General features: G+C 41.1%; 1 protein-coding gene across 3 annotated transcripts in view; it reads right to left on the bottom strand.

The window, feature by feature from the left end:
• ZFAND3 (zinc finger AN1-type containing 3) overlaps nt 1-19393 on the bottom strand; it is a 248856-nt gene extending 229463 nt beyond the window's left edge. Inside the window, exon 1 of one of the 3 annotated variants that reach the window (XM_048843492.2) lies at nt 19110-19393. In XM_048843492.2, coding sequence (XP_048699449.1) covers nt 19110-19180 — 71 coding nt within the window. In that variant the 5' untranslated portion in view covers nt 19181-19393. The remainder of the gene's footprint in view (nt 1-19109) is intronic. The other 2 variants (XM_048843491.2, XM_048843489.2) reach the window with 2 other exon arrangements.
• Nucleotides 19394-26519: the final 7126 nt, after the last annotated feature.

Here is a 26519-nt window from a genome sequence, read left to right as displayed (position 1 = left end):
ACCAGCTCCCTAGAAGAGGGTACACCTTTCCTCCATCATTCTGCCCTCAATCTCCTACAGTTTATTCGCCAATATCCACAAACATCCAAGGATATTAACATGCTCCTTGTCAAATTCTGATGTGCAACTACCAACTCTTATGCCATTTCCTTTCTAGGAACTAGAAGTTGCCTACTTTTTTGCCCTTTTAATGACCCCACTGGATCTTTTTTTCAGATGTCAGATTTTTTTTTTAAATTAAAAGTCTGTTATTGGTTTTAATAACTCCAGATTTGGGCTTTATTTTTCCCCTTTTGCCCTTCAAATACCTCCCTCTATAAAAATGCTGCAGTTTTCATCTTCCTATAATTTAAATGCTCGCCTCAGTTATCTTAAGCAGTTTGTCCTCCATTCAGTGGTTTTAGAGTCATTTACTTTTTAATATAGTATACTCTTCCTTTGAGAACTACACTCTCTCTAAACTTTGACAAAATATGCAGAATTTTAAAAAACTGTATGCAGAATTTTTATTTTTTTGGTGCAGAATTCCCCCACAAGTACATTTTGCAGAGATAAATTTCTCATCTTTACAGCTATGATAAGAGCCTCCTAAGCATGAGCAGATGCAAAATTGCTCTCCTGAGTTGTTAGAGAGCCTGAAATAACAGCCACTAGAAAACTATGTCTTAAGTACATGAAAACAACGATATTGGGTTAGATCAATGGTCCATCTAGCTCAGTGTCCTGTCTGCCAACAGTGGACAATGCCAGATGCTTCAAAAGGAATGAACAGAACAGGGAATCATCGAGTGATCCATCCCCTCATCCACTCCCAGTTTTGGGTAATCAGAGGCTAAGGACACCCAGAGCCTAGGGTTGCATTCCTGTCCATCTTGGCTAATAGCCATTGATGGACATATTGTTAGGGTTGCCAACTTCCTAATCACACAAAACCGAACACCCTTGCCCTGCCTCCTGCCCAGAGGCCCCATCCCTGTCCCCACTCACTCCATCCCCCTCCCTCCGTCACTCGCTCTCCCCCATCCTCACTCACTTTCACTGGGCTGGGGCAGAGGGCTGCAGTGTGGGAGGGGATGAGGCTTGGGCTGGGGGTGCGGACTCTGAGGTGGGGCCGGGGATGAGGGGTTTGGGATGCAAGAGGAAGCTCCAGGCTGGAGCCAAGGGGTTCGGACTGTGGCAATGGGCTCAGGGCTGGGGTAGGGGTATGGGAGGGGGTGCGGGCTTCAGCCGGGGATGTGGGTTCTGGGATGGAGCCGGGGATGACGCGTTTCGGGTGCAGAAGTGGGTTCAGAGTTGGGGCAGGTGGTTGGGGTGCAGGCTCCAGGAGGGAATTTGGGGCTGGGATGGAGTTTGGGGTGTGGGCTCCAGCCAGGTGGTGCTTACCTCAGGCGGCTCCCGATCCATGGCACAGTGGGGCTAAGGCAGACTCCCTATCTGTCCTGGCTCCGCATGGCTCCCGGAAGCGCCTGGCATGTTCGGCTCCTAGGCGCAGGAGCAGCCAGATGGCTCTGTGCAGTGCCCGCACCTGCAGGCACCCCCCAAGCAGCTCCCATTGCCCACAGTTCCCAGCCAATGGAAGCTGCGGAGCCAGCGCACAGAGCTTCCCTGATCACCCATGCCTGGGGGCCGCAGGGACATGCTGGCTGCTTCCAGAAGTGCTGCGCCGCTATCCAGACTTTTAACGGCCTGGTCAGTGGTGTTGACCAGAGCCATCAGAGGCCCTTTTCGACCACGCGTTCCAGTTGAAAACTGGACACCTGGCAACCCTACCCATCCTCCAGGACTTGCCCCATTCATCAATACAAAATTGACTCTGAAACCTACTGGCAAAAAGACAATATTATTTTATGGCTGATCATTTTAAAAGATTCAGCTAATCCAGTGTTGGATGAAGTAGCAGTTGTGGGTGAAAGAGCAAGGCTATATGCAGTGGCTCCCTAAAGTGCTGCCCAACTGTATATAACTTTCTGAGTCCACTCTCTGAAGGAACCCTGCCGAATGGTTGGAAAGAGGAAAGAAGAGAAAAAAATTCATGACTGCTTTTCTGCCCCCAAATCTAACCCCAACTGTTGTGGACACTAGACAGAAGATATAATATATAGGCCCTACACACATATCCTAAACAGTCATCATCTGGCATTCTTCAAAAAGAGCTTAACAATTCTTTCACAATCTCCTTTAAATTGCCTCGCTGGGATAGGATCTCCCCGAGATTTTTGGGTGTAGTTATATCTCATCCTCACCTTTCTTCAGCTTTACATATCTAGAAGTTTGGGATGGATCCTCTCTCTTTTCTCAACTGATCTACCCTCTTTTCACAATTAACCAAAACCCAATGGTGCCTGCTGACTTGATTGCCTCTCCTTGCAGCATTTCCTGTGCAGCTATCCAACATTTCCAATCACTGCCCCAAAACTGCACAGCATGTCAAATTGTCCCCCTAGAATCCAGAGATTGTTCCGCTAGGTGAAAAGCAGTATCATACCAAATGCAGAGCATTCTTGCATCACCCACCACCTGGAACTAGACGTGATGTGACCATTCTCTGTAAGAAGTATCTGTCTACCTTTGTCTAACAAGCTTTGCACTCAGAGAAATGTCTCTAAACTTGTTATAAATCACTCATTCAGTTTTCAATCTCATGTTTTTCCTGACCTTATTGCTGAACGGCTGTGGCCAAATTCAGATGCATGCTCAGCTCAGACACTTCCTGGTCTATTTGTACCAAATTACTCCTCCCATATCCAATTACTTGCAGTAGCTGCTCCATTTTAGCATTTTGAGCAGTTCTATGCAGAAGGCTTTGAATTATTAATATACTTGACAACTTCACATAACTTCTACACGATACATTATTTTTCTAGTTTTAGAAGACAGTTGGCTCCCTGTAAAGTAAAAAAAAATAGCGCAGTTTTTATATAGTTGTTTTCAGGTCAAACTTTGCTCCAAGTTTAGGTTTAGCAAAATTGAGTTTTCACTGAAAAAAAGCTTTTACCTTTGATTTTAATCTCTTTGGGGCTGGGACTGTATCTGTACAGCACATAGCACATGGATACATGAACAAGTAGTAATAAATAAGGTAAAGCCAATAAAAGTGTTCCCAGGATTGTTATTTAATTCCAATGAGAACCAGTTTATTAAATAACTATTCCCCAGTAGTTTTTAAAACCCAAATAGTATAGTGCTATGATAAGGCACGAAAACTTGTGTGTTAAACTGACTAAACAAAAGTAAAACTGGTTAGCCTAATCTATTTTCATTATGTAAATGAAGAGCCATGTAAATAGTAAGCAACTTATATGGTGAAATGTTATATTTCCTTTTTAGTTTTCAGTTTTAATACTCAAGTGTGCTACTAACAGCTACTAAGAAAAATAGTTTAAACATTTATGATATAATCAGTGTCCCTTCAAAGAAATTACATTCATGACCATGGTCTAAATCCACAAATTTCATTTGCTTTTATTTCAGATCCTTCTATAGTATATCACCCTCCCTTTACATTTTAAGCATCTGATAGTATTTTCTATCAAAAATTCACCAAGAAATACAAAAGCTTAACCTCCTGTACTAAGCAAACTCCACTAGAACTTTTCTCTACAAAAATAAAACTATCAAGGATCTCTCTGAGAAGATCTAAAACATCCCCGCCCCTTCACAGCTTAGGGTAACTTTTTAGAAATCTGAAAATGAAATCTGTTCCAAAGTAGTCCTCATTTTCTATACTGCACATGAACGTTGGTTTGTCATGGTAGAGCTGCTCATGTGTGTTGTGGCTTTTTGAAAAAAACATAGCATATGAGAGCTTTTAAAAGTTAGTGTAGAAATATTAGGATCATCTGCATATTTATGAAGTAGATACAATTTTGGGCCTAGCCACTTGACATTGCCAGTTTAAAATTTGTCCCTAAACTTTACGCAAACACACAAGATCTGAAATTTGATGGTTAGAGGACAGAGAGATCATGAAGTGAACTAGGTCACCTGAAATGCATTGCCTTAAAATAGAGGATTTATCCTCTGACACAAGTGAGAGGAGCCAGCATTCAAGTGGCTTGTGCAGAAATCCTCATACATGCTGAACTATATAAAATGTGACTAATAATTCAGCATGAACGCTTTCTTTAAAGTTAACTTTTTTGAAGTGTTTAGAGTAGCAGTTTTCAAACTGTGGGTCAAGACCACAAAGGGAATCACAACCCCATTTTTAATGGGGTTTCCAGGACTGGCATTAGACTTACTGGGGCCTGGGGCTGAACCCAAAGCCTGAGGGCTTCAGCTGACCCCAAAGCCTGAGGGCTTCAGAAAATGCTAGTCAAAGACATTGTAACCATGCACAGAGTGATATTAAACAGTAACAAACAAAAATGAGCCCCTGTTCTATTACCTCATACAGAATGCTATTATTCGAGCTACATGGAACTTTGTTAGCACAGTGGGGAAACCATTGATTTTTAACCACCTAATCTATCTTCTGTGATACGCTAGAGTTGCAAAGTAAAGGATCTCTCCTGCGTCAGAGAAAAAGTTATTTCAAAATAATGGTCTGTTTTAAATGGAGGCAGCAGCTATAATGACTTAAGTTTAAACACACAAGACCTGTAATTTGCCCATAACTTTTCAAAGTTGTTTATTTCTCCATTCTGTAGTGGAGAGAGAGCGTTCACACACTACTAGTTTCCTTTGGATAAGTATTTTTTAGAACTTTTCAGCTTATAGCATCCTATTAATTCCAATCTAAATAACGAAGATGTCAATCACAGCTTTGCTATCACCAAGCTTGAAGATTGCAATTCCTGTAGGCTGAACAAATACATGAGTATCAAATCCTCTTGAACTTGTACTTTCCGACCTCTCGCTTCAAAACAGCTATTCCGCCTGCTCACACTACTCCCCTGAGTTGCGGCCCTCTCTTTATCCTGCCTGCCTCAAACCTCCATATCTGCAGAATGTGGTGGAGTGGAAATGATATTCTTTCATCGGTGATGACTCATCTCTTCAAACTGAGTGACTAGCCCATCACAAGCTTGCCTTAAAAACTTCCTTATATTTTTAGGTCAAGAGTGACAGTCTCCATGAAACATTATGACACTTACTAGATGCTACATAAAAATATTAACAAAAAATTATTAGAACGAAGTTCGGCTGTGGTTTTTCTCCCCCCTCCATCCAATCCCACATCTCAGCTTGTCTCAAATGTCCTCCTGGATGCGTCTTCATCAGCTTGAACTTTACATGAGATGGCTTAGTCCTGTTATGGCGGGAAGTTTACATGTTTTCAAAACTGTTTGCATTTAACACAGCTAGAATCAATATGTACTTAATACAATCTTAACTATAGGTGGAGCTGCCAGCTCAGACTATGATATCTTGCCCTAAAGACAACTTTCACCATGAGAATGTTTTTATATCCACAGTCTGATCTGTGACAAATTGCACCACATGATACTAACGGAAACAAGATGATGTTGTCAGATGCAGATATGAATACATGCATTTTCAGTTAAGTGTGGTAGTCTGTCCAGCTAGCAAGCAAAATGATTGTAGAAAATATGTAAGAGACAGAAAGGCCCAGCAGGAGGAAGAAAAGCATTACTGATTATTTAACTAGTAAGTGCCAGGAAAATCCCCCTCTCCCAAGCCCTAACCCTCTGGTGCTCCATTTTTGCATGGTAGGACTGAGACAGAGACAACTGCTAATCATCAACAATACAAGTATCTCCGGCACATTCATTTACTGAAGAATTACTGATTAAAATATCTTAAGTTTTACAGTTAAAAAATTAAAAACCAAAACTGATCAGCAGAAACGCTATCAGAATGACTTATTTCATCAAAACTAGGTCTCAACTGCAGAAACTTCTTACAAACATGGATGTTTTCTTCCTGAAAATTGATCATTGTACATTAACATTCTTATGTATTATTATTATTATAACGACCCTCAATTGCACACGATCAATCTAAACAATGACAGATTGCATACAGGCCATTTCTTTTTTGCAATGATGATCCTTGATCAGTAATTATAAAGAAATTGAGGTTCTCCATAACTTGCAAAATCTTCTATTTTCAGTTATAAAAGCTAGTTACAGCTGAACTCCAGTTATATATCCTAAGTTAAAGCCTACAACAATGGTATTTTAACCAAAGCCAGAAACTGATTAGCAAATCAGCAAACTGAGGTGACGGCATTAAAAAGAAACCTCTGTACCAGTAAGGTAACCAAATCAATTTCCAGCATCAGCAGCTTCAAGAATTTAATGATGTTTCAGCTACTTGAGCTGAAAATTCTGAAAAATAAAGTTGAAAATTATAATAAAATCCACTAGTCTCTGCCTGTCAGGCAGCAATAGATTTAAAGCACCCACTGCAAATACCTAAAGCCTTCATCTGGCCTAATTCTGTCCAGTTTAGGTTTCCAATTACTGCACTATTTCAAAAGCAAATCTTAATATACCTCATTGCAGAATACTATCTAAACTCACACAGAAGTAATCAGGCTCAACATGTTATATAGCTATAATATAAAGGTGGTCACCTGACTGTGTATATTTAGTCAGGTCCCAAGTCAAGTGACCCAAAAACCTGAAAAGGAAACAAGCTCAGTTCTTCATTTTCTCTACCCACTCAATGCTTTGTTTAAACAGTATATGGCTTACAGAAGTGTACATGGTCTAGATGTTCACAAGTCCAGAGCACATACAAAACAAGCAGTGAGGAAGGAAAGCATCAAAATAGCAAAGGGCTTGTTAAAATTTCATTCGCACCTTGTCAGACTGCAGTCAGACCTACCTCCTGACACCATCACAAATGCAGTAAAAAGCTATGCTAATGCAACATTAAGATTGAGACGTGAACTTTATACTACTTAAGAAATTCAAAGGTTAAGCTTCCCATAGCAAAATTAACTCAAACACTGCATATATTTAGGTTTGTCAATTGCTGTTTCTGCTGTGTTGCTGTGGAAACTTTAAAGGCACAGGTCAGGATAAGACACCTTGAAATAAGGGTCATCTAAGGGTAGTTTTTTCTCCAAGACAAAATATGCTTTGAGTCACAACTTAATTTAAATAGGATGTCATTAATATTCCTTTTTTAAAAATATTAATTGGTTTGTTGTAAGAAATGAGGTCAAAATAATTGTAAGAAGTGATTAAAACTATTTAAGAACCCAGACTCCACTAGCAGATAGAGCCAAATTTGAATAAGAAAAATCACAGGGTAGTCTTGCTCAGTAGTGGGCTGACCAGCGAGACAGACCAATACTAAGTCACAGAAATCAAAGCCAGGACACTTAGGGCCCAATGCTACAAACCCTTATGCATGTGAGTAACTTTGCTCAGGTGAGAAGCCCAGGTGATTTCAGGATCATAAGAATAAGGGACACATTATTAAAAGTAAAAAGCAAAGGAGTTAAATTGTTTAGTCTCTAAGGTGCCACCAGTACTCCTTTTCTTTTTGTGAATACAGACTAACACGGCTGCTACTCTGAAACCAATTATTAAAAGTGAAATAATTATATTAATAGTGTTTACTTTTCACTATGCTATTTACTTTCACTATTCAAGTTGAGTGATGAAGAAGAGAGACTAGTCAATTTCCCCTTCAGCTTCTCATATAGTACCACAATACTGCTCAGAGATTATTTCTGTTTGCTGTGGTGTTGTAACCATGTTGGTGCCCGGATATATAAGATATTACCTTACCTATTACCTGTCTCTCCTATTTCTTTTGGTATTTTAAAAGTAATGGAAACATTTCTACTGGTCTTTGATTTTACTCCCAGGTGAGATCTAATATTTATTTCTTGAATTCCATTTTCTTTAAGAAAAAAAAAAATCTGCTGCTATATCAGCAAAGTACCCAACACTAAAGTCAAAGTGTTGCCCAGAGAAAGGAAGAAGAGCGTCCTTCCTCCAGGCCCCAGGCCATTTTTAGTAGAACCACCAGTTACCTGGTCATTAGGGAAGGAATTACTAAATTACTTGTGGGTGTAGTACACAGGTTGAAAATTTAAAAAAAAGAAACAGCTACTCAACCAATAGAAACTACTTGCCAGAGAAACAAATGAATTGTTTAGCAAGCATTAAATGGCACACTTCCTACATCTAATATCCATCTAAATAAACAGAGGTGCATGCTATCAGAAAACGTGAGAGAAAAATTACAAGCATTAAAAATATTCCATCTTCCTACCACAGGCAGTTATGAGGTTTGGAAAGTTATTTTGCAAACTAAAAAGAAATTAACCTTCATCAAATTAACTGAATTATTTCTAAGGCAATTTCATTTATTTTGTACATCAGTATTAAATGCAGAGCCCCACTATTCAGCAAAAATACTGGAAGATTTCAAATGTGATTATAAATTGCTTTCTACACAACGTTCAAAAATGACAAGTTAGCATATAGGGAGACTACTAAGCATATTTTGATCCATCGTAAGTGCCCTGCATTAATTATACCAAAACCAACTACTCATTCCATGTTTGAGAAAGATTTCAGGAACCCCAAGCAATGAACAGTTTTTCAGTCTTCTAAACTTTAAGGAGACTGAATAAGTGTCAAGACTTTTCCAGCACCAGATTTTCCTATACAAAATTTGAACAACAAAGATTGACACAGGATCCTCAACACTGATATTGGAGCAAACTTTTTATAGGAGGGGCTCAAAAAGGCTCTTGCTCTTTCAAGGTAGCATGGACTCAAGATCAATTCTAAAAAGGAAACCATTGGATGTAAAACTGATGAATACTCTATCAAAGCTGTACCAAACTAAAATCAGAAAATTCTTTTCTGGTACCAATCATTGTTAAAATACTATCGATAGAGCTAAAAACCAAAAGTCATTAATATATCAACAAGTGTGTTAACACACACTGAGTCCAGCTTTAGAAACTGTATTCTCCAATAGCCAGCCAGCACTGAGTGGGATAAGGGGGGGAATTGTTTTTTGTTGTTGTTTTTTTTAAATTACTTAGCATCCCAGATGTAAAGATTGGATGAAGTTCTCTAGGATGGGCCAAATCTGTACTAAGATCTTCTGTGTTAAAAAGAAAAACAAAAAACAAAAAAAAACCAAAAACTGTTCTCCTAAAAACCCAGTGAACTAATTTTGTCATTGCTATATTTTAACACTTCCTTCATTCTTGATGCACACTAAAAAGTAATGCCAGCACATTTATAAAATAAGAAGTATTACTTTGTCTAACATTAAAATCAACACCTGCTCCTGCAAGCTGTTATCAGCAATATCAGGCCTAAGCTCCTTTCTCAAGCTAAAAATGTGTTTCAATGACCTGCAATTGATTTTTGTTAAGTAAAAAACAACACCACCACCACTTTCAAAGACATATAATTGATTCTCCAACAAGCTAGACTGCATGATATTGATGACATCTTGCACCAAAATAGTATCTAATCAACAGCTAGGATAACCATACAATTTCAAATACTGTGGGATTCCTCTGTAAGTGAGACAGCTTTGCATACTTTAAAAATACATATGTAACTTACTCTGAGACATCTTTCACAAACAGCATATAATTAGAGATCAAAACACTGCCGTCATGGTGACAAGGCCAATCTCTGTAATATGTGCATATTGTGAAAGCAGACCTTGTTTTAGTGTTTAAGCCAATGAGACAGGACTTTGGATTCTCTATGATAAAGAGCTATTCTGTATTTTTCTAACTGCTCTCACTCTAGTACTGCTTATTTCTTTTTTTTAAAAAAAAAAAAGATACTTTGAACTGATATAGCAATTTTCATTCAGGGATCTCAAAGTGCTTTACAAACATTAGTGGCATGATAGATAAACACACTCATTTTAAAGGGACGAAACCAAGGCACAGATGTTAAGCAGCTCATCCAAGGTCACAGACTATGTCTGTTTAAAAGCTGGGAATGGAATTCAGTTCCATCAGTTTCTTACTAAAGGTTTCAGAGTAACAGCCGTGTTAGTCTGTATTCGCAAAAAGAAAAGGAGTACTTGTGGCACCTTAGAGACTAACCAATTTATTTGAGCATAAGCTTTCGTGAGCTACATCGGATTTCGTGAGCTATAGCTCACGAAAGCTTACGCTCAAATAAATTGGTTAGTCGCTAAGGTGCCACAAGTCCTCCTTTTCTTTCTTACTAAAGTCATCAAACAATGCTCCCTGCCCTTTTTATCAGTTTGCCTGGTTGCTTTTTAAAACTGCTTTAGAAAAAACAGTATGCACGCATGAACACGTGTACAATTTATTCTCTACAGAAGAGTCTGCATAGAACAAGTGTTTATCATCCTTATTTATTTATTTAGAGCCATTCAAATTGGGCAAAATACATTTTTTGTAAAAACAAGCTTTTATAAAACCTATGTCCAACAGAAATGTTTTCAAAATTATTTAAATGCCAATAAAAACAGTCTTTTTAAAACAAATAAATATTTCCCTGAAGTGGTTACAATCCAAACACTACAGCACTGAACTTGAAACCTAACTGCCTGCATTCATCTTCATGTTCAAGTTGAGAATGCAAGAAGTGAGCATGATAAATAGCGAAAAGTGAACAGGATGCTTACGATTCTGTTTTAACCACCTAAGGCAGTGGGGTTCCCAAACTGTGGGCTGTCAGAACACCAGGAGCCCAGGGAATACTTGCTGGAACTAAAACATAATTAAATACTTTTCTAACATACTCTTCCATGTTCACAGGTGCTGTAGTTGCCACAGGGATGTTATTCAATTGCCAGTGAGAAAAGCGATGGTGGTACACACAATTGTGAATGGAAGAGGAAGCATCTGAGTCAAGCTCTCCATTATGATAGCATTCCCTGCTACGAACATTTGAAAACTCTTCATTTAAGGCACAATTTGTAACACAGCTAAAGAACTGTTTACAATATATGGGACTAATCCTACATTTCCTGTGTACCTATGATTCCCAATGACTTCAATGAATGCAGGATCTGGCCATATGATTTTTTTAATATGATGGTATCTCTTTAAAATCTGAAGTAGCAGTTGGCTGTTTTTGCATGAGTCTACAGACACTACGCAAGTTCTACTGGATATCACTGTCAGCTCTGGCACCTAGACAAACCTCTACCTGAAATCATAAGGTGCTAGTCATCCACACAGAGGCTTCATTTTCAGAATCATTTTGCATTTGTCACTGGCAATGTCTCCAGCTATATTTGCCCACATATTCTCTCAGGCCCCTGCAGGTCATTTTGTTTTGTAAATAATAGATCAGGAAATACTCAGACCTGGACCTTTTAGAATGTTTCGCATCTGGAGAAGCCATCTGTAACCCCACAATCACACATCCCATTTACAATTTCTTCTAAAAATCTTAAGAGGGCTCTTTTTCAGTAACCCCTGTCCAACCTGTATTGACAGGAAAAAAAATATCCTCTTAGTCATTTGAGTAAGACAAGTGGGAGGGGTGCCATTTTCTCTTTAAAAAAAAAAAGAGAGAGAAAGAAAAGGGCGGGGGGAGGGGCAACAAATCAGACGAGTTCACTTGTCCCCAGATTATCTGAACACATGGCTTCCTTCTGAGGCCCAAAAGACGATCTCATCACATGATCACAATCAACATTATAGAATATATACATATACACATATACATATATTCACTGCATGCCATTCTCCTAAGACATCTGCAGGATATGTACACCAGTGTACTTATTTTACAGTTAACTAATCCATCTTCAAAAAATGTTAATTTGAGAGGAGAGGAGACAATCATTCCTCAGCTTCAGGCTCAGATTATAAACAGAAAAAAGGATCCATCTCTGATATATGCACTTATGTGCTGCCAAAAGAGACTTGCATTTATTTATAGATAAAGTAATCTAATTTCGAAGCCATTCTCAAATCTGAGAGAAATTTCCATGCCAAATCAATCAAAATATTCAAATCAAAACCAAGCTCCTCAATGAAAATATGTAACCGACTCATTTCATGACACTAGCGGAACCTGTGTGTTCTATGGCCAACTCCTTCCTTAGTCAAAAGGATGACATGACTCTGAAGGCAAAATTAGCTTTTAAGCCTCCACTTTTCATTACTTCAAGGATGTAGTATTAGAATCCTTTGAGCTCCATGTTCAGAACAGTTTTTATAAACATTTGTGAGAGTTTGGTGTCAGCGTGAAGACAAACTTAAATATCCCTTTTAATTATGAAAGTTATGCTTCCTTAAAACTGAGATGTACATTGACAACCCTTTGTCTCATGGACTATGTTCATTATAAGATGTTAGAATAGTTTAAAATGAACTGAAAAACACCTCCAATTAAGTCAATTGACTCAATATGTAAAGCGTGACATATCTACAGCACTAAACCAGTGTCAGGTTCTTGAGTGACACATATTATACAGTAGTATAGTCTATGTTATTAAACAGTATAAAACCAAAGAAACATTTTGTAGTTCTCACTATGGAGCAAATGTTAGCATTATTCAAGTCACAATACTTTCAGCTTACCACAGTTTGAAAAAATACCAGACACATACCGTTCAGAAGCTAATAAGAAAGACCGTAGGTGGTCTAGGACAAAATGACTCTAGTGCTCCCAAACTGCTCCAAGCTTCACCAACTAGTAGAGTGAAAATGACTTGCTCCTTGTCAGTTTACATTCAGAAGGTTATCTTTGCAACAATTTTTTCTATATGAAAGCTTGTATTATGGAGAAATTCATGGTTTAGGTGACTAGATTTTTCACCCCCTGGCTTAACTGGAGAGATGAACAGATCTCTAGTTCAGCAAGCATACCAATGGGTTTTCTTAAACCAGATATTTTCATATGCCATCTGGTTTTTGTTCATTTTTTAGAACAGCAAATTCAATGTTTTTGCTTTGTCTACTCTCATTTTTGTTTCTCCAATTTTGAACTCATTGGTCCAAATGAAGAAGTTATTTCCTATATCCACAGAGAAGAGATTTCTGTAGAGAAAGCTGGTTTACTACTTCAACAAAATATGGCTCTATGTGATAGGCCAGCAATTTCCATTTCAATGGTTCAACTTCAGCAACAAACATACTTTTGAAATAGTTTAGCTCCAGTCCTGAAATTGATACCTTGTGGCAAGAATTCCACAGGTTGTGTGCTGTATTCAAAAGTATCTACTTTTATCAATTTTAAATTTACTATCTTTCAATTTAAGTGGATGTCCCTTGCATCTGACTTACTTGCTCTATATTAGTCATTATTTTATATAAACTCTAGTTCAAAGGGAGAACATGATAAAAGAATCCCAGACTGTTTCATTTTCCCCCCATATTGAAAAATTCCCATGTCTCTGATCATCTTCAATATCCTCTATGATGAAAACTGATGCAAAGAATTTTAGTTTCTCTAAAGTGTCTTTATCATCCTTAATTACTCTCTTTACTTGCTGGTAGTCCAGTGGATCAACCCATTCTCTTACAGGCTTCCTCCATTTCAATATAATACCTAATTACAAAGCCACTAAGCTGGTGCAAGACAGAAAGTGGTGGAAAGACTTAATTCAGCACCATCATTGCTGCTAAGCAAATGGACGGAAATCAAAGAACAGAAGAGAATATCTAGCTTACAGCAACTGTTGTAAAGCCTTATTTATAAAGTACTTTGAAACACTCGTGTGAAGATACTAAGAGATCAGTGTTAATGAATTCATACCTAGTAAACCAGAAATATTACATTCAAGTATTTGTCACACAGATACACACACACTCACAAAATCAGATCCTAACCACTAACTCAAGACATGTTAATTACTCAGTTTAAGCCTTGTAAAGTGCCCCCTGATAGGTAGGTACCCCATAAACCTTTGTAATAAAATAATTTTTAAAGAAAGGAGACAGCTTATGTTTTGGCTCTCCTATCGGAAAATGAGTTTTCACTTAAGTAAAAAAAAAAAATCAACAGTGATTAAAGGCAGTGATTTTTAAGCTTTTTTATGTTTTACTATGGATTTAAATCAATTCACCCTATTTAGTGTGAGGAAATAACAGTTTTGGTTAGAGCTAGACCTAAAGTAGGCTTCCTTACCACAGCTATGTCAATACTCCTCAATTCTGATCCACAACATCACCATCAACCCACAGTAACTCCAATGCACCTCAACTTCGACCTACAGTATTCACTGCCATTCTAGTCCAGTCTTCACTGAAGACTCCAGTCAACACAAATTGTAACAAGCTGTATGGTAGTTCTGATGTGAACTAGAACAAATCAACAATTCATTCTCTAATGGCTTGCTCCAGAACTTGAGGTTCCAGATAGGAAAGGCACCACTAATCCATTGCACCACCTTCGTCGCAGTGGAAAAGCATTTTCACAGAAACGTGTATATTTCTACTACTGTCTATTCAAGCCTGGTTTAGGTGGCAAGGATGTGGTGTTCCAGTACAAAACAAAATGAAGCTTACAAAGGCACCTTTAGTTAGGTAAGAATGGGGACAGGTGTGGACTCCGGAAATTAGGAAGTGATTTTTAAAAAGGTTTCAGAGTAACAGCCGTGTTAGTCTGAAGTGAGCTGTAGGTCACGAAAGCTCATGCTCAAATAAATTGGTTAGTCTCTAAGGTGCCACAAGTACTCCTTTTATTTTTAAAAAGATCACCCAGGGTCCTTGGAGAGGAAAAAAAAAAAGCTTCAATCTCCAAGTTAACCAGTGCCCAGAGAGAGCTTTGTGAAAATCAAAGGACTTTCTTTATTTAAAAAAAAAGAAACAACTTATTTGATTAGAAAAAAGGAATGCTTCAGTGATCCATAGTCAGAAATTAATCATGTAACTGAAATTTATATTCTGTTGATCAACTGCTTCATACTATATTAGACAATCACAAAAGGGCCAGGTTAATGTGACAGCAGCATGGTAATGTACTAACAACTAGAAAATTCAAATTCAGAAGTAAGCTCTGGATTGTCCCAGGACACTAGAAAGCTTGGGGCTGAATGTGTCATCATGTATAGGATGGAGACAGTGTCAGTGAGAGGCAGGATAAGTGGTAACATCCTACCAAACCCCTGCTGGCCTGTTCTCAAAGCAGTATTGCCATCAGCTTTGGCAGAGTACAGTACCTTATAAGTTGCCAGAAATAAGATGGGAATCAAACTAATCATACTGTGTTTTTAATCAACTTCCTGCTAGCAGCCACCATTTTGAGAATGGAATTCATTTGTTTTATGTTTATTAACATATTTCCTTCTTTTCTGGTTCTAAGGCATTGCATACAATGTTGGTATGGGCTTTAAAGGAAATAAAAATATTCACTAGAGCACAAATAAAGTTGTCAAGTTATTTCTTTGACGTCTCCCTTCCCCACAATCAACTCCTATAAGTCCAACTGGTATTTCAGCTTGTAATATTAACCCATGCATATGACTGCTTACTTACAAAGGTCCCAGTTCTGCAATGAGCTCTGCACAAATGGATTCCTGTCCTTGTGTAGAGAAAGCCCTTCCAAAGTCAATTGGAATCTGCCCACAGGATATCCATAACAGGATTGGGTCCTAAATTTGAGCAAAACACCTCTAGGTACCAAGAAAGATGGCTTGATTGGAGTACGTATGGCATAAGATATATGTTTGTGAAATCTGCAGCTCTAAAAGAAAACAACCAATGCAACCTGCAGTCTGTGATTCCAAAAAGAAACTGAAAGAACGTAAATCCAGTACAACTGAAACCCCAAATGTATGTTGCAATGCTCACACTGCCTGAAACTCAACAAAGCTTATGACATGCTATAATAATGGAAGGAAAGAATAGTGAAGGTATTTCGAAGATATTGGAAGCATAAATTCTTTTGTAAATGAAGTTCTAAGTGATTATTATAGACTAGGTTTGCAGATTTAGGCTGTCTGTTTGGATACCTGAAATGATTCATTAAAATGTAATGTTCAACCCAATGCTCCACTTGACCTAAGGATTTAAAGGGATTGTTCCTTTTTTTTTTTTTTTTTAAATGATGCATAAAGAATAATTGAAAAGGTATTTTTTGTTTTTCCCCCTTAGAAAAAAGGAATGTCAAGGTCTTGCTAGAAGGCCTCTGGGAGCTTTCAGGGCTTGTTATTGTGAGCTTTAACATCAATTATACATGTTAATCTTTGTTAATCATTGACCTTAAATAGATGTTTAAAGAAAGTTTTACATATAGTCTGACAAAAAATCCCTTCCCCTCTCAGTTGTTCAGTTCGCAGTCTCTTGTATCATCACCATTTTACTAGTTTTCTAGTAAACGTCCAGTAAACACAGAGTCTTCCAGCCTAAACAGAACCTAAATTTCTAATATAAAAACAAGCAAAAGTTTTTTAAACTTTTCAGACTTTTATGCATCAGAAATCAGCAACAAAATATGGAATCCTCCCTCCTCCTCACCCCCCCCTTGTACATCACTTTTTAAAATGTATGTTTCCTGAACTCCTGACATTGTAGTTCACCTAAAGACAGATTTGAGTGTTAGGATCAACAGCAAGTATTTTTACATGAAAGGCCTACTTTATTTGTAATGCTCCTTTTCACATTTTTCTTACCATGCCAAATGTTTGTGGATTACTGTAGAGAATATTCACTTTAGGCAAAAGCTAGTACTAAACATTACACAGAACTTTTATGTTTTACCACATGAAAATAATTACAACCTTTTCAAATTTAGCCAAGACCAACTTCCTGGAGTCCAGACTAGCCCATTGGCTTAGCATACATTGTTCTACCACAAGTGTGATTCAGGATCAAGGGCAGCCTTGAGAGAAATCTTGATCATTAGACTAGTGGGGAACACTGAACAGCCAAAGGTTTCTGAGAGAAGAGTGAGATGTGCACCACTTACTGCCTATCCACTAGTACAAGGATCAAGATTCCTCCCAAGGCTGGTGATAAGCTGCATTTCCACTAGGAGGACTTGCCAGCATAGCTACAGCAGTACAGCTCTACCAGCAAACCATTTCTAGTGTAAACAAGGACAAAGAAAACGAGGACAAGTGTGTCTTCAGAGATCAGAACTACACATGTACACAAGCCAGCCACTCTACAGGACGCTTAACAATGTCAGCCTCTGATAACTCAATGAGGAAAAGTCTGAGCCTCTGATAAAACAATCTTTCTCTTTTCTTTTCTTTTCCTTCTGATAAAGTATATTTGTGTTCTGGAAAGGTGCCAGATTGACAGAACGAGAAACTGAAGCCCTGTTTATCAACACAACAGGTAGAGAAGGGGAACTTTTCCATACTGTTCCACTGCCAAAGTATTTCAACCCTACCTTGGAGGAATAACTGCTGGAACGACATCCCTTCAAAAGGGGGGAAATTAGTCCCAATTGTGATGGGTGTTTGTGTGATGGGGAGAAATATCCATCAATATATAGGCAGCATCTTTAAAGGGCCATTTTCTTCATAGCTTCATTGCACCATTTGAGGTACCAGATTTTTTTCATGACAATACACTGATGTCACAAACACAGGACACTGAACTCAATACAAAGTTCAGCATGAAAAGAGCTGTGAGCTGAAGTTTTCATAACTCCTTCAGTGCCTTTGTACTTCATCACTGATCACAGAAGCCAGCACATCATAATGGAAATAGTAGCAACTCTTTTTCAGTCATGTTATAGAAAACATGAGGCATGAATACAGGGGCCTAGTAAATCAAAAATAAAGTAACAATTTACTGTATATTTACAATATGCCTTGTAGGTTCACTCCCAATGGAATCATCATATTTGTCAAAGTTCAGACTTGTATCATAACTCACAAATGGGATTTAATTTAGAATTCTGCCATTCCAATAAAATCATCAAATGTAGCCTATTGAATAGTGACCGTTCTAAATCACTCTTAATATGCGTCCTTCCGCTCCTCCAAAGTACCTTAAATTGTATTATATAAATCCCAAGAAGGTACAGTCATAGACAGGTATAAGTCTCAGGTGGACTCCCACAATTCTACCCATTTACATATCTTTTGAACACTCCATAAATAAGAACTTTAGGGACCTACATTTTCACCACACATATTAAAGACACTTTTTGTTCATGTCTCAGCCAGCACATTCCATATGCCACAATATATCTGCTAAAAACCAATAATGGAAACATCATTACCAGGCATGGCCCAGAAAGTGAAAGAAGAATCAAATGGGCAGTTATGTTTTTTTCCTCCAGCACAGAGGAATGACTTTTCCCCTAAAAAACAGGATTAGCCAGCAGATGACATGGACCATCCCTAGCATGAGGCCTGCTGGGAAGGTTTTATAAAGTGGCAACAGGACACCTTCTGTACTACTAATCATATATACATGGCTGTATATGGCTCTTTACAGACCTAAAGCAGGACAGACTGAAAGGGGACCTAAGTTACATGCTAGTCATATCTATGAAAGACCAAAATTCTTGAAAGAATTCAAGAAAGTTGCCTGCCTGGCACTTTGCTGATGTCACAATTATTCCACCTGGGGGCTCAGAAACAAGGTGTGTTAGTATCAATTAAATAGAACATCTGGAGGGATGGGCAGAGAGAGACATTGAAGTTGCTCCCTTCAGGAAATTCTCTACAATTTCTAAAGGCCATGGAGAAGCCCAGACAAAGGTGTCAAAGCTGGGGGGGGGGGGGGAGTGGGGAGGCGGTAACACATGGGGATGACTAAATAATAATAATGTGATGACTAATACAAGCCACAGACACACACAGATGGGGACCCCACTACGGAGAGCTATTCAATGCCTTGAAACGAGAATACAGATGGGATATTTTGGGATGATTTAACGACTGTCGCCACCCCTACTAAGCCACTTGTACTTGTAAATCAGGAGCCAGCCATCACAGCCCCTCTGTGATGCAGCAAATACAGTCACATGCCTGGGGGAGGGGCCCCTCTGACAGGGGAAGCACCCCCGCACAGCAAGGGCCACACGCTCCTGCCCTGAAGCAATCCAGACTAGGGTGGGGAAGGGGGGTGGTGCAGCCTTCGTGACAGGCCCGAGAGGAGACCAGTAATCCCAGCCCCAACCCGGCTCTGCCGTCCCTGGCCTTAGCCACCAGGCCCTGCTCTGGTCCTGCCCAGCCCCACGGTGTAGCCCAGACCCCGGCCCGGCCTCCTCCCCCGGGCCTCACCCCGCCCGCTCGGCCGCACTCACCCCCAGAAGCCGCAGGGGCACCGGGGCGGCAGGCTGGGCGCCTTGCTGCGCTCGCTGCCGGCGTCTCCCATGGCAGGTCCGAGTCTCCGGCGGGGCCGGGGCGGGGGGTCGCTAGGAGCGGAGGGTCCGGGGCTCGGAGCCGGGATTCCAGGCCGGTCAGCTGGAGCCGGGCGCTACCACTGCGGCGGTAGCGGAGGGGACGGAACGGGAGCAGCAGCCGCGCCCGGCGAGGCCTGGGGGGACACTGAGCTCCGGGCGGCGCCCCTCCCTCTCAGCGGCGGCTGTGACGAACCTACTCTCGCCGCGGGACCGCGCGCACCCCCTGACCCAACAATACCCCCAGCTCCTCCCCCCGTAGTGCGCGGGATGGTATCGCCCGGCCGCTCGCTCAGGTGGGAGTGGCCCGCACCATCGTCCTCCGGTGGGGGAGGTTGGAATAAAGCAGGGGCGAGGGCCAGGAGACGGTAACTGCTGAGGGCGCCGAGAGCCAGGACTAACGAGTCGCATCCGGCCTCAGAGGGTTCAGGGGCAGCGGGGACAACAGAAGTATCTAGAGAGGCCTCCCTCCCACCACATGTACGAGATGGTACGGCCCCGAAAGATGGACCTCGGCCTGAGAGATGGGGTGAGGGTTGGCGGGTGGCGCATGCGCGATTAGGGGGAACCCGGAAGTGGCAACGGAGCCGCCTGGTCGCGGGAGGTTCCCCCGGCGTGAAATCCAGCCGCGGCATCCCACTGTGGGTCCGGCGTCCCCTACTCAGACCCCGCCGCCGCCCGGGGCCTCGTGCGCCTGGAGGGGCTCGTGATTGAGAGGCGGGTCTGCGGGCCCGGACTCCTGGGTTCTCCGTCCGGACACCCCGCCCCCACCCCGTGTGTGACCTTGGGCTGGTGCCCGTTGTCCGCTCAGTGCCCGAGCGATGCTGGGGCCGGTTCGCTCCCTGGGGTGCCCGACCCTGACTCTCATCGATCCCCTGAACCATTTCCCGCAAGACCCAGGGTCTTTGTCTGCCTCGAGTCGCTCCCCCCCCCCCCCGCAGCTTCAGCCCAGACCCCCTCCCCACAACACGCCCCACTGCTTAGCAAGGGTTTAATGACCCCAGAGGTGTGTCTGGGGACTCGTTGTTCCGCACGGTGTGGATCCTACCCGGTCCCTTCCTTTCTCCGTGCTCCTGTGAGTTTCATTGTCCTCGGACAGGAGCATTGGACTATCTGTCATCCTCAAAACTTTCCCCACTCCATACCCCAAATTCTGCCAAAAGGCACCTAAACCATCCAGAGGTGACTAAAATTAAATGAAAATTATATTTAAACCAATCTGGCAGAGGGATTAGCCTCTCAACCATTTGTACTTTGCAAGTACAGAATCAGATTAAATTTGGCCCCCAAATGTAGGTGATGTAAGAACAAACCTATACAAATCTAAGACCACAACAGATATTTCTGAGAAATAACTCTTAATTTTCAATTGCAGTGGAACACAATTTTTTGTTAACAAATAAATATTAATTTAGTATTTGCTACTGAAAGAGTGCAGCACTGTACAAATGATTTGTGGTGTCTATACTTATGACTTTGTTTTCTGCATATTGCATCCTTAAGATTAAAGATTACCTGCTTGTCTATTGGGAGCAGGGTTGAGAAGATTCAAGATAGTGTGACTTACAAAGTGAGAGAGAGAGAGACTTTGCTTTCTCTTTCCTGGACATTTTCTAATTTTTCTTTGTTTTCCTTGATGTAAAATAAAAGTAATCTAGACTGAAAATGCATATATTTCCTTTATGTATGGCAAACATAACACACCGCGCATAAAAAACCCAGCCTTAAACTGACATTGAAGAAGGAAAACTGACTAGTCTTTCTTCTTGTCTGAGCTGAACAAATTGCAAAAAGTAAAGCAGCATAAACAGAAGAGTAAAATACATTTTTAAAATAATCCGTTACAAGTTTAGAGCACTCTAGCGATAGAAAAATGGGACATTCTAGCATTTAAGTATTTGAACTGGAGGTCAGGAGACCTGGACTGTGTTTCTGACATAGACTTGGTGTGTGATCCCAAATAAGTTGTTTCTGTGTGCCTCAGTTTCTCCATCTGTGAAATGGGAATAATGATATTGACTCACTATTGTAAAGCGCTTTTTGATCCTTGGATGAAAAGTGCTACGTAAGTGAAAAGTATTAGTATTGTGATTAACAATGTAAGGTCATTTTAATATAGTTTATTATGGAGATGCTGGTTGCAATTCCATAGTTAAAGTTTTTCTGTTTTGCATTTAAAGCAGGGTTGGATTCAACCTTTTTATGTTGTATGATAAATACAGCATATCCTCTCCAAACTTACAGCACTTGCTCTTTGAGTACAAGTAAATCTGATCATTAGTTTATAAATTACAGGGTAAAACTGGATCCTTTAAGAATTTTATCATCCTATGTCTTTTCTTTGTCTTGAATTATCTTTACAATGGAGTAACACAAATACTTCATACTTTTTGTCTAGTTAACATTAATTGAGATCTTATCTATAAGCTACATTTTGAGAAATTAAATTGCAATTACACTACATTATTAAAGATTGGTGAATCTAATCATTATGATTATATAGGCTACAGACCGGCTCAGGTCAACAGTTTGGGTAACACTTTATGTAGGGCCATTCTGACATCAGAGGTAATTCAACCAGTCACCATCTTTCCTCTACTGCTAATTTGAATGCAACAATTTTATTGGTTGCAGTGACTGGTATGTGGGAAATAGAACACCTGTCAAGAGTTCTTGCTGAAAACTGATCCAAAAAGATCTGGTGGCTGTATACTAGTCTGGGCATCAGTGCTTTGTCCTCACCCACAACTATTTCACATTTGGGGACAATATATACCTTCAAGTCAGTGGCACTGCTATGGGTACCCGCATGGCCCCACAGTACGCCAACATTTTTATGGCTGACTTAGAACAACGCTTCCTTAGCTCTCGTCCCCTAACGCTTCTACTCTACTTGCGCTACATTGATGACATCTTCATCGTCTGGACTCATTGAAAAGAAGCCCTTGAGGAATTCCACCATGCTTTCAACAATTTTCATCCCACCATCAATCTCAGCCTAGACCAATCCACACAAGCGGTCCATTTCCTGGACACTACTGTGCTAATAAGCAATGGTCACCTAAACACCACCCTATACCGGAAGCCTACTGACCGCTATACTTACCTCCATGCCTCCAGCTTCCATCCAGGACACACACCACGATCCATTGTCTACAGCCAAGCTCTAAGATACAACTGCATTTGCTCCAATCCCTCAGAAGGAGACAAACACCTACAAGATCTCTATCAAGCGTCCTTAAAACTACAATACCCACCTGCTGAAGTGAAGAAACAGATTGACAGAGCCAGAAGAGTACCCAGAAGTCACCTACTACAGGACAGGCCCAACAAAGAAAATAACAGAACGCCACTAGCTGTCACCTTCAGCCCCCAACTAAACCTCTCCAGCATATCATCAAAGATCTACAATCTATCTGGAAAAATGATCCCTCACTCTCACAGATCTTGGGAGACAGACCAGTCCTCGCTTACAGACAGCCCCCCAACCTGAAGCAAATGCTCTCCAGCAACCACACACCACAAAACAAAATTACTAACTCAGGAACCTATCCTTGCAACAAAGCCCGATGCCAACTCTGTCCACATATTTATTCAAGTGACACCATCATAGGACCTAATCACATTAGCCATGCCATCAGGGGCTCGTTCACCTGCACATCTACCAATGTAATTGCTGGCACAGGATGGCATATATGCCTCTCTGCCATGTACATTGGTCAGACTGGACAGTCTCTACGCAAAAGGATAAATGGACAGAAATCTGATATCAGGAATCATAACATTCAAAAACTGGTAGGAGAACAATTCAACCTCTCTGGCCGCTCAGTAATGGATTTAAAGGTGGCAATTTTGCAACAGCAAAGCTTCAAAAACAGACTCCAACAAGAAACTGCTGAGCTTAAATTAATATGCAAACTAGATACCATTAACTTGGGTTTGAATAGAGACTGGGAGTGGCTGGGTCATTACACATATTGAATCTATTTCCCCATGTTAAGTATCCTCAGACCTTCTTATCAACTGTCTCAATGGCCCATCTTGATTATCACTACAAAATTTTTTTTTCTCCTGCTGATAATAGCTCATCTAAATTAATTAGCCTCTTACTTCACCTTTTCATGTTCTCTGTATGTGTGTGTGTGTGTATATAGATATAGATATATATAATCTTCTTACTATATGTTCCATTCTATGCATCCGATGAAGTGGGCTGTAGCCCACGAAAGCTTATGCTCAAATAAATTGGTTAGTCTCTAAAGTGCCACAAGTACTCCTGTTCTTTTTGCGGATACAGACTAACATGGCTGCTACTCTGAAACCGGTGCTTGACAGGTTCTTTGTGGCACTGCAGCTTGAGCACCCCTGCACACTGAGGCAACAGTGCCAGGAGAGCTGTGGCAGAAGCCTAGCTATGAGCTCCTAAACCACAACATTGGGACTCAAAGTGGGCTCTCAGTCTATAAAGCACCAGTCTCACTCACACAGCACTCTAAACCAATAAGACAATTTCAAATTAAGAGCCAGATTCCCCAATATGCTTTGGCTATTTGCATCAATTTAGTGATGCATCTTAACTGGCTGGTGCACTCTGGCTGCTTTGTGCAGCTTTGGTGCCCATACTGGGGAATCTGTCCTTAAAAGTTATTTTTAAAATTACATGAAGTTCATAGTACAGATCTTTGTATAATTGGAAACATCACCTGGTAGACTTCTCTTTGGGTTTCTTGCTGTATCACTGAATGGCCTATGTAAATGTGCTATCCACCATTGTGGACAGGGCCTGTAGCAGTTACGCACCAGATTGTGGACAATGTAGAGTACTTAACTTTAGGAATGTCCTTTGACCATACGATAGTTATGCTAAAGAGTAACTGCATCCTAAGGGAAATGACTTCTTTCCCCCTCCCTCTGCAAGGAGCTGGCATTGGGAGAGTGGAAAATTCCCAAACAAGACAAAGCAACAGACATGACAAAACAGGTGTTTAAAAAGGACTCATGGGAAAGGACTGAGGAAGACAAGCCAGAAGTTTGGGCAAGAGGAAGAAAGGGGTTGGACTAGCCAAGCTAAGAAAAATCAAGCTGACTGAGGGAGACAAGGCTTTATTTTTCAGAATACAAGCTGTATACTCGAGCAAAAGGTCTGGACCGAGCAAAAGGTCTCTGAGGCAAGCCTAAAGAATGCCCTGGAGTGGTGAGGAAACTGAGGCAGGGAAATTCAGGTAGGGTTTATTTTTTTTATAGATCCATGTATTTCTTGTGTGATTAAAGGGCAACAGTGTGTTAGAATCTGTGCAAAGTGTCTGTGTGTTATATGATACACCTACTGAATGGCCCCTTGAAAAGGTAAACCAGAAGGCTCAGACCTTTGGTGGGATTCTGGGAAAGGGTGTGTTTAAGCTATGGGGGAGTCTGAGGAGTCAGCACTGGTGCCAGGGTTGGGCAGGGGACTGTGTGGTTGTTGCTCTCAGCATGGGATGATAGATAGAGGATCTGCACCCAGAAAGTGTGTCTAAGGATCCCAAGAGATTGACAGTGTATGAGCTCTGTTAGACTCCAGAGGCTTAAAATACCTGAGGAACCAGCAATCTGGTGAGTCAGCCGTAGGAGGTGCTTGACCAGATCTGTGATACTTGAATGAGTTGCTTTAACCTCCCCAAGCCTCAATAAAATGGAGATCATGATACAAATTTCCTTTGTAAACTGTGTTGAGATCTACTGATGAAAAATGCTACGTAACAGCTACCTATTATTAATTATAATTAATATTATTATTACTTAATTTTCTAATGCTCAGTTTGGGGATAATTACAACATTCCCATAATTTTTTTAAACTTAAGTGACCGATATGTGCACTCCATCTTAACGCTATTTCAGCGCAGTATTTTGTCTGGGGAAATTATTTATATATATATATAATATATAAAATTTTAACCTACCCATGTTATTTTAAGTCTTTGTAAAGATCTTAAGCTTCACCATATCCAAAAATCCATGTTGAAACTAGCATATTGGTCCACTTCAAATTGATGGGAACAAGTTGCCTGTGGTATATCACTGCGGCAGTAGAACATACTAATCTCAGATATTAGAGCTCTTCTCCTCCTCTCTGTCTCAATAAAGTAAGTGGGGGGTGGGGGGGCTATTGGGCTGACAGGAAATTAAGGTAGTGGATAATAATGCACCAGAACCTAGTGTTCAGTGTGCTGTCTCCAGTAGGGCTCCCCTTGTGTCACAGCCTTGACCTTCAGAAGAGCATCCTTAATAATTAACGCTTTCTATAGCCCTTTTCATTCAAAGCACCCAACAAACTTTATAAACTAACATACAAAGTGTGTGTGTGTATGTGTATATATATATAGAGAGAGAGAGAGAGCGCAAGACCCATGCTGTATCACTATATATATAGCATAGCCAGAGGGCAGCAGGAGGGTGGGTTTTTTTTTTTGAAGCAAAAAAAGGTGTTTTTATTTGCATAACACACTTACAAAACAAAAACAACAGCATATGCAATGTGTAACACAGCAACCAAACACATTTGTTTTCTCATTAGCTTCAGGGGAGGGAAGTGTTCAAGCTTGCCTGGGCCCAGGGCGGGGGGCTTCCTCGACTCTCGTGGTCTACCACCCTTCCGAGTTACCTAGTGGCCCAGAGCGAGGGGGCTTCATCGACTCTCAAGGTCTGCCACCCCCTCGAGTTATCTGGCGCCACACCCAGTGTCATCAACAATTCCCTCCTTTGAAAACACCCAACAAGAGGGGCAGGCTGTGGGGTGGACAGTCCGGGGGGGGCACGTGCACCCACGTGTGAATGGACCCCTCTAAGGTGGTGGTGCAATGGCTGGGGCTGGGGCTGGGGTCCCTTACTCTCTCCCCCAATCAAAGGGTCAAACAAAGGGAACCAGACGGGGACACCGAGCAGAGAACCTTGGACAGCGCCCACCGCTCCTCAAAAGCATCAAGGGAGTCGGTGGATGCCGCCCAGAGGAACTCCGCCCGGATACGTGAATGGACCGAGGATCGGAAAACGGCCCCACAGTCACAGGAAACTCCATCGGCCAACCTCCTCTCTCTGGTTTTATAGATGGACAGAGGTCAGGACCAGGCAGACGCCTAGTGGCTCTAGGGGGACAAACACCCCCCCCCCCACCAGGCCCCTCTCCACCGCTTCCTGGGCAGCAGCCTCCGATGCTAAGAAGAAGACGACCTTCCCATACATTTTGGAGGCTGCCACAATGGCCGAGGGCCCCACCACTCTCGCCAACGCCCGCACGTAGGTCTCCACGTGGGGCGCGGCGGGCACCAGGAGGCATC

The sequence above is a fragment of the Caretta caretta genome, chromosome 3, assembly GCF_965140235.1.
Source record: "Caretta caretta isolate rCarCar2 chromosome 3, rCarCar1.hap1, whole genome shotgun sequence".
NCBI lineage: Eukaryota > Metazoa > Chordata > Testudines > Cheloniidae > Caretta > Caretta caretta.
This window is presented reverse-complemented; position numbering and strand designations above follow the sequence as displayed.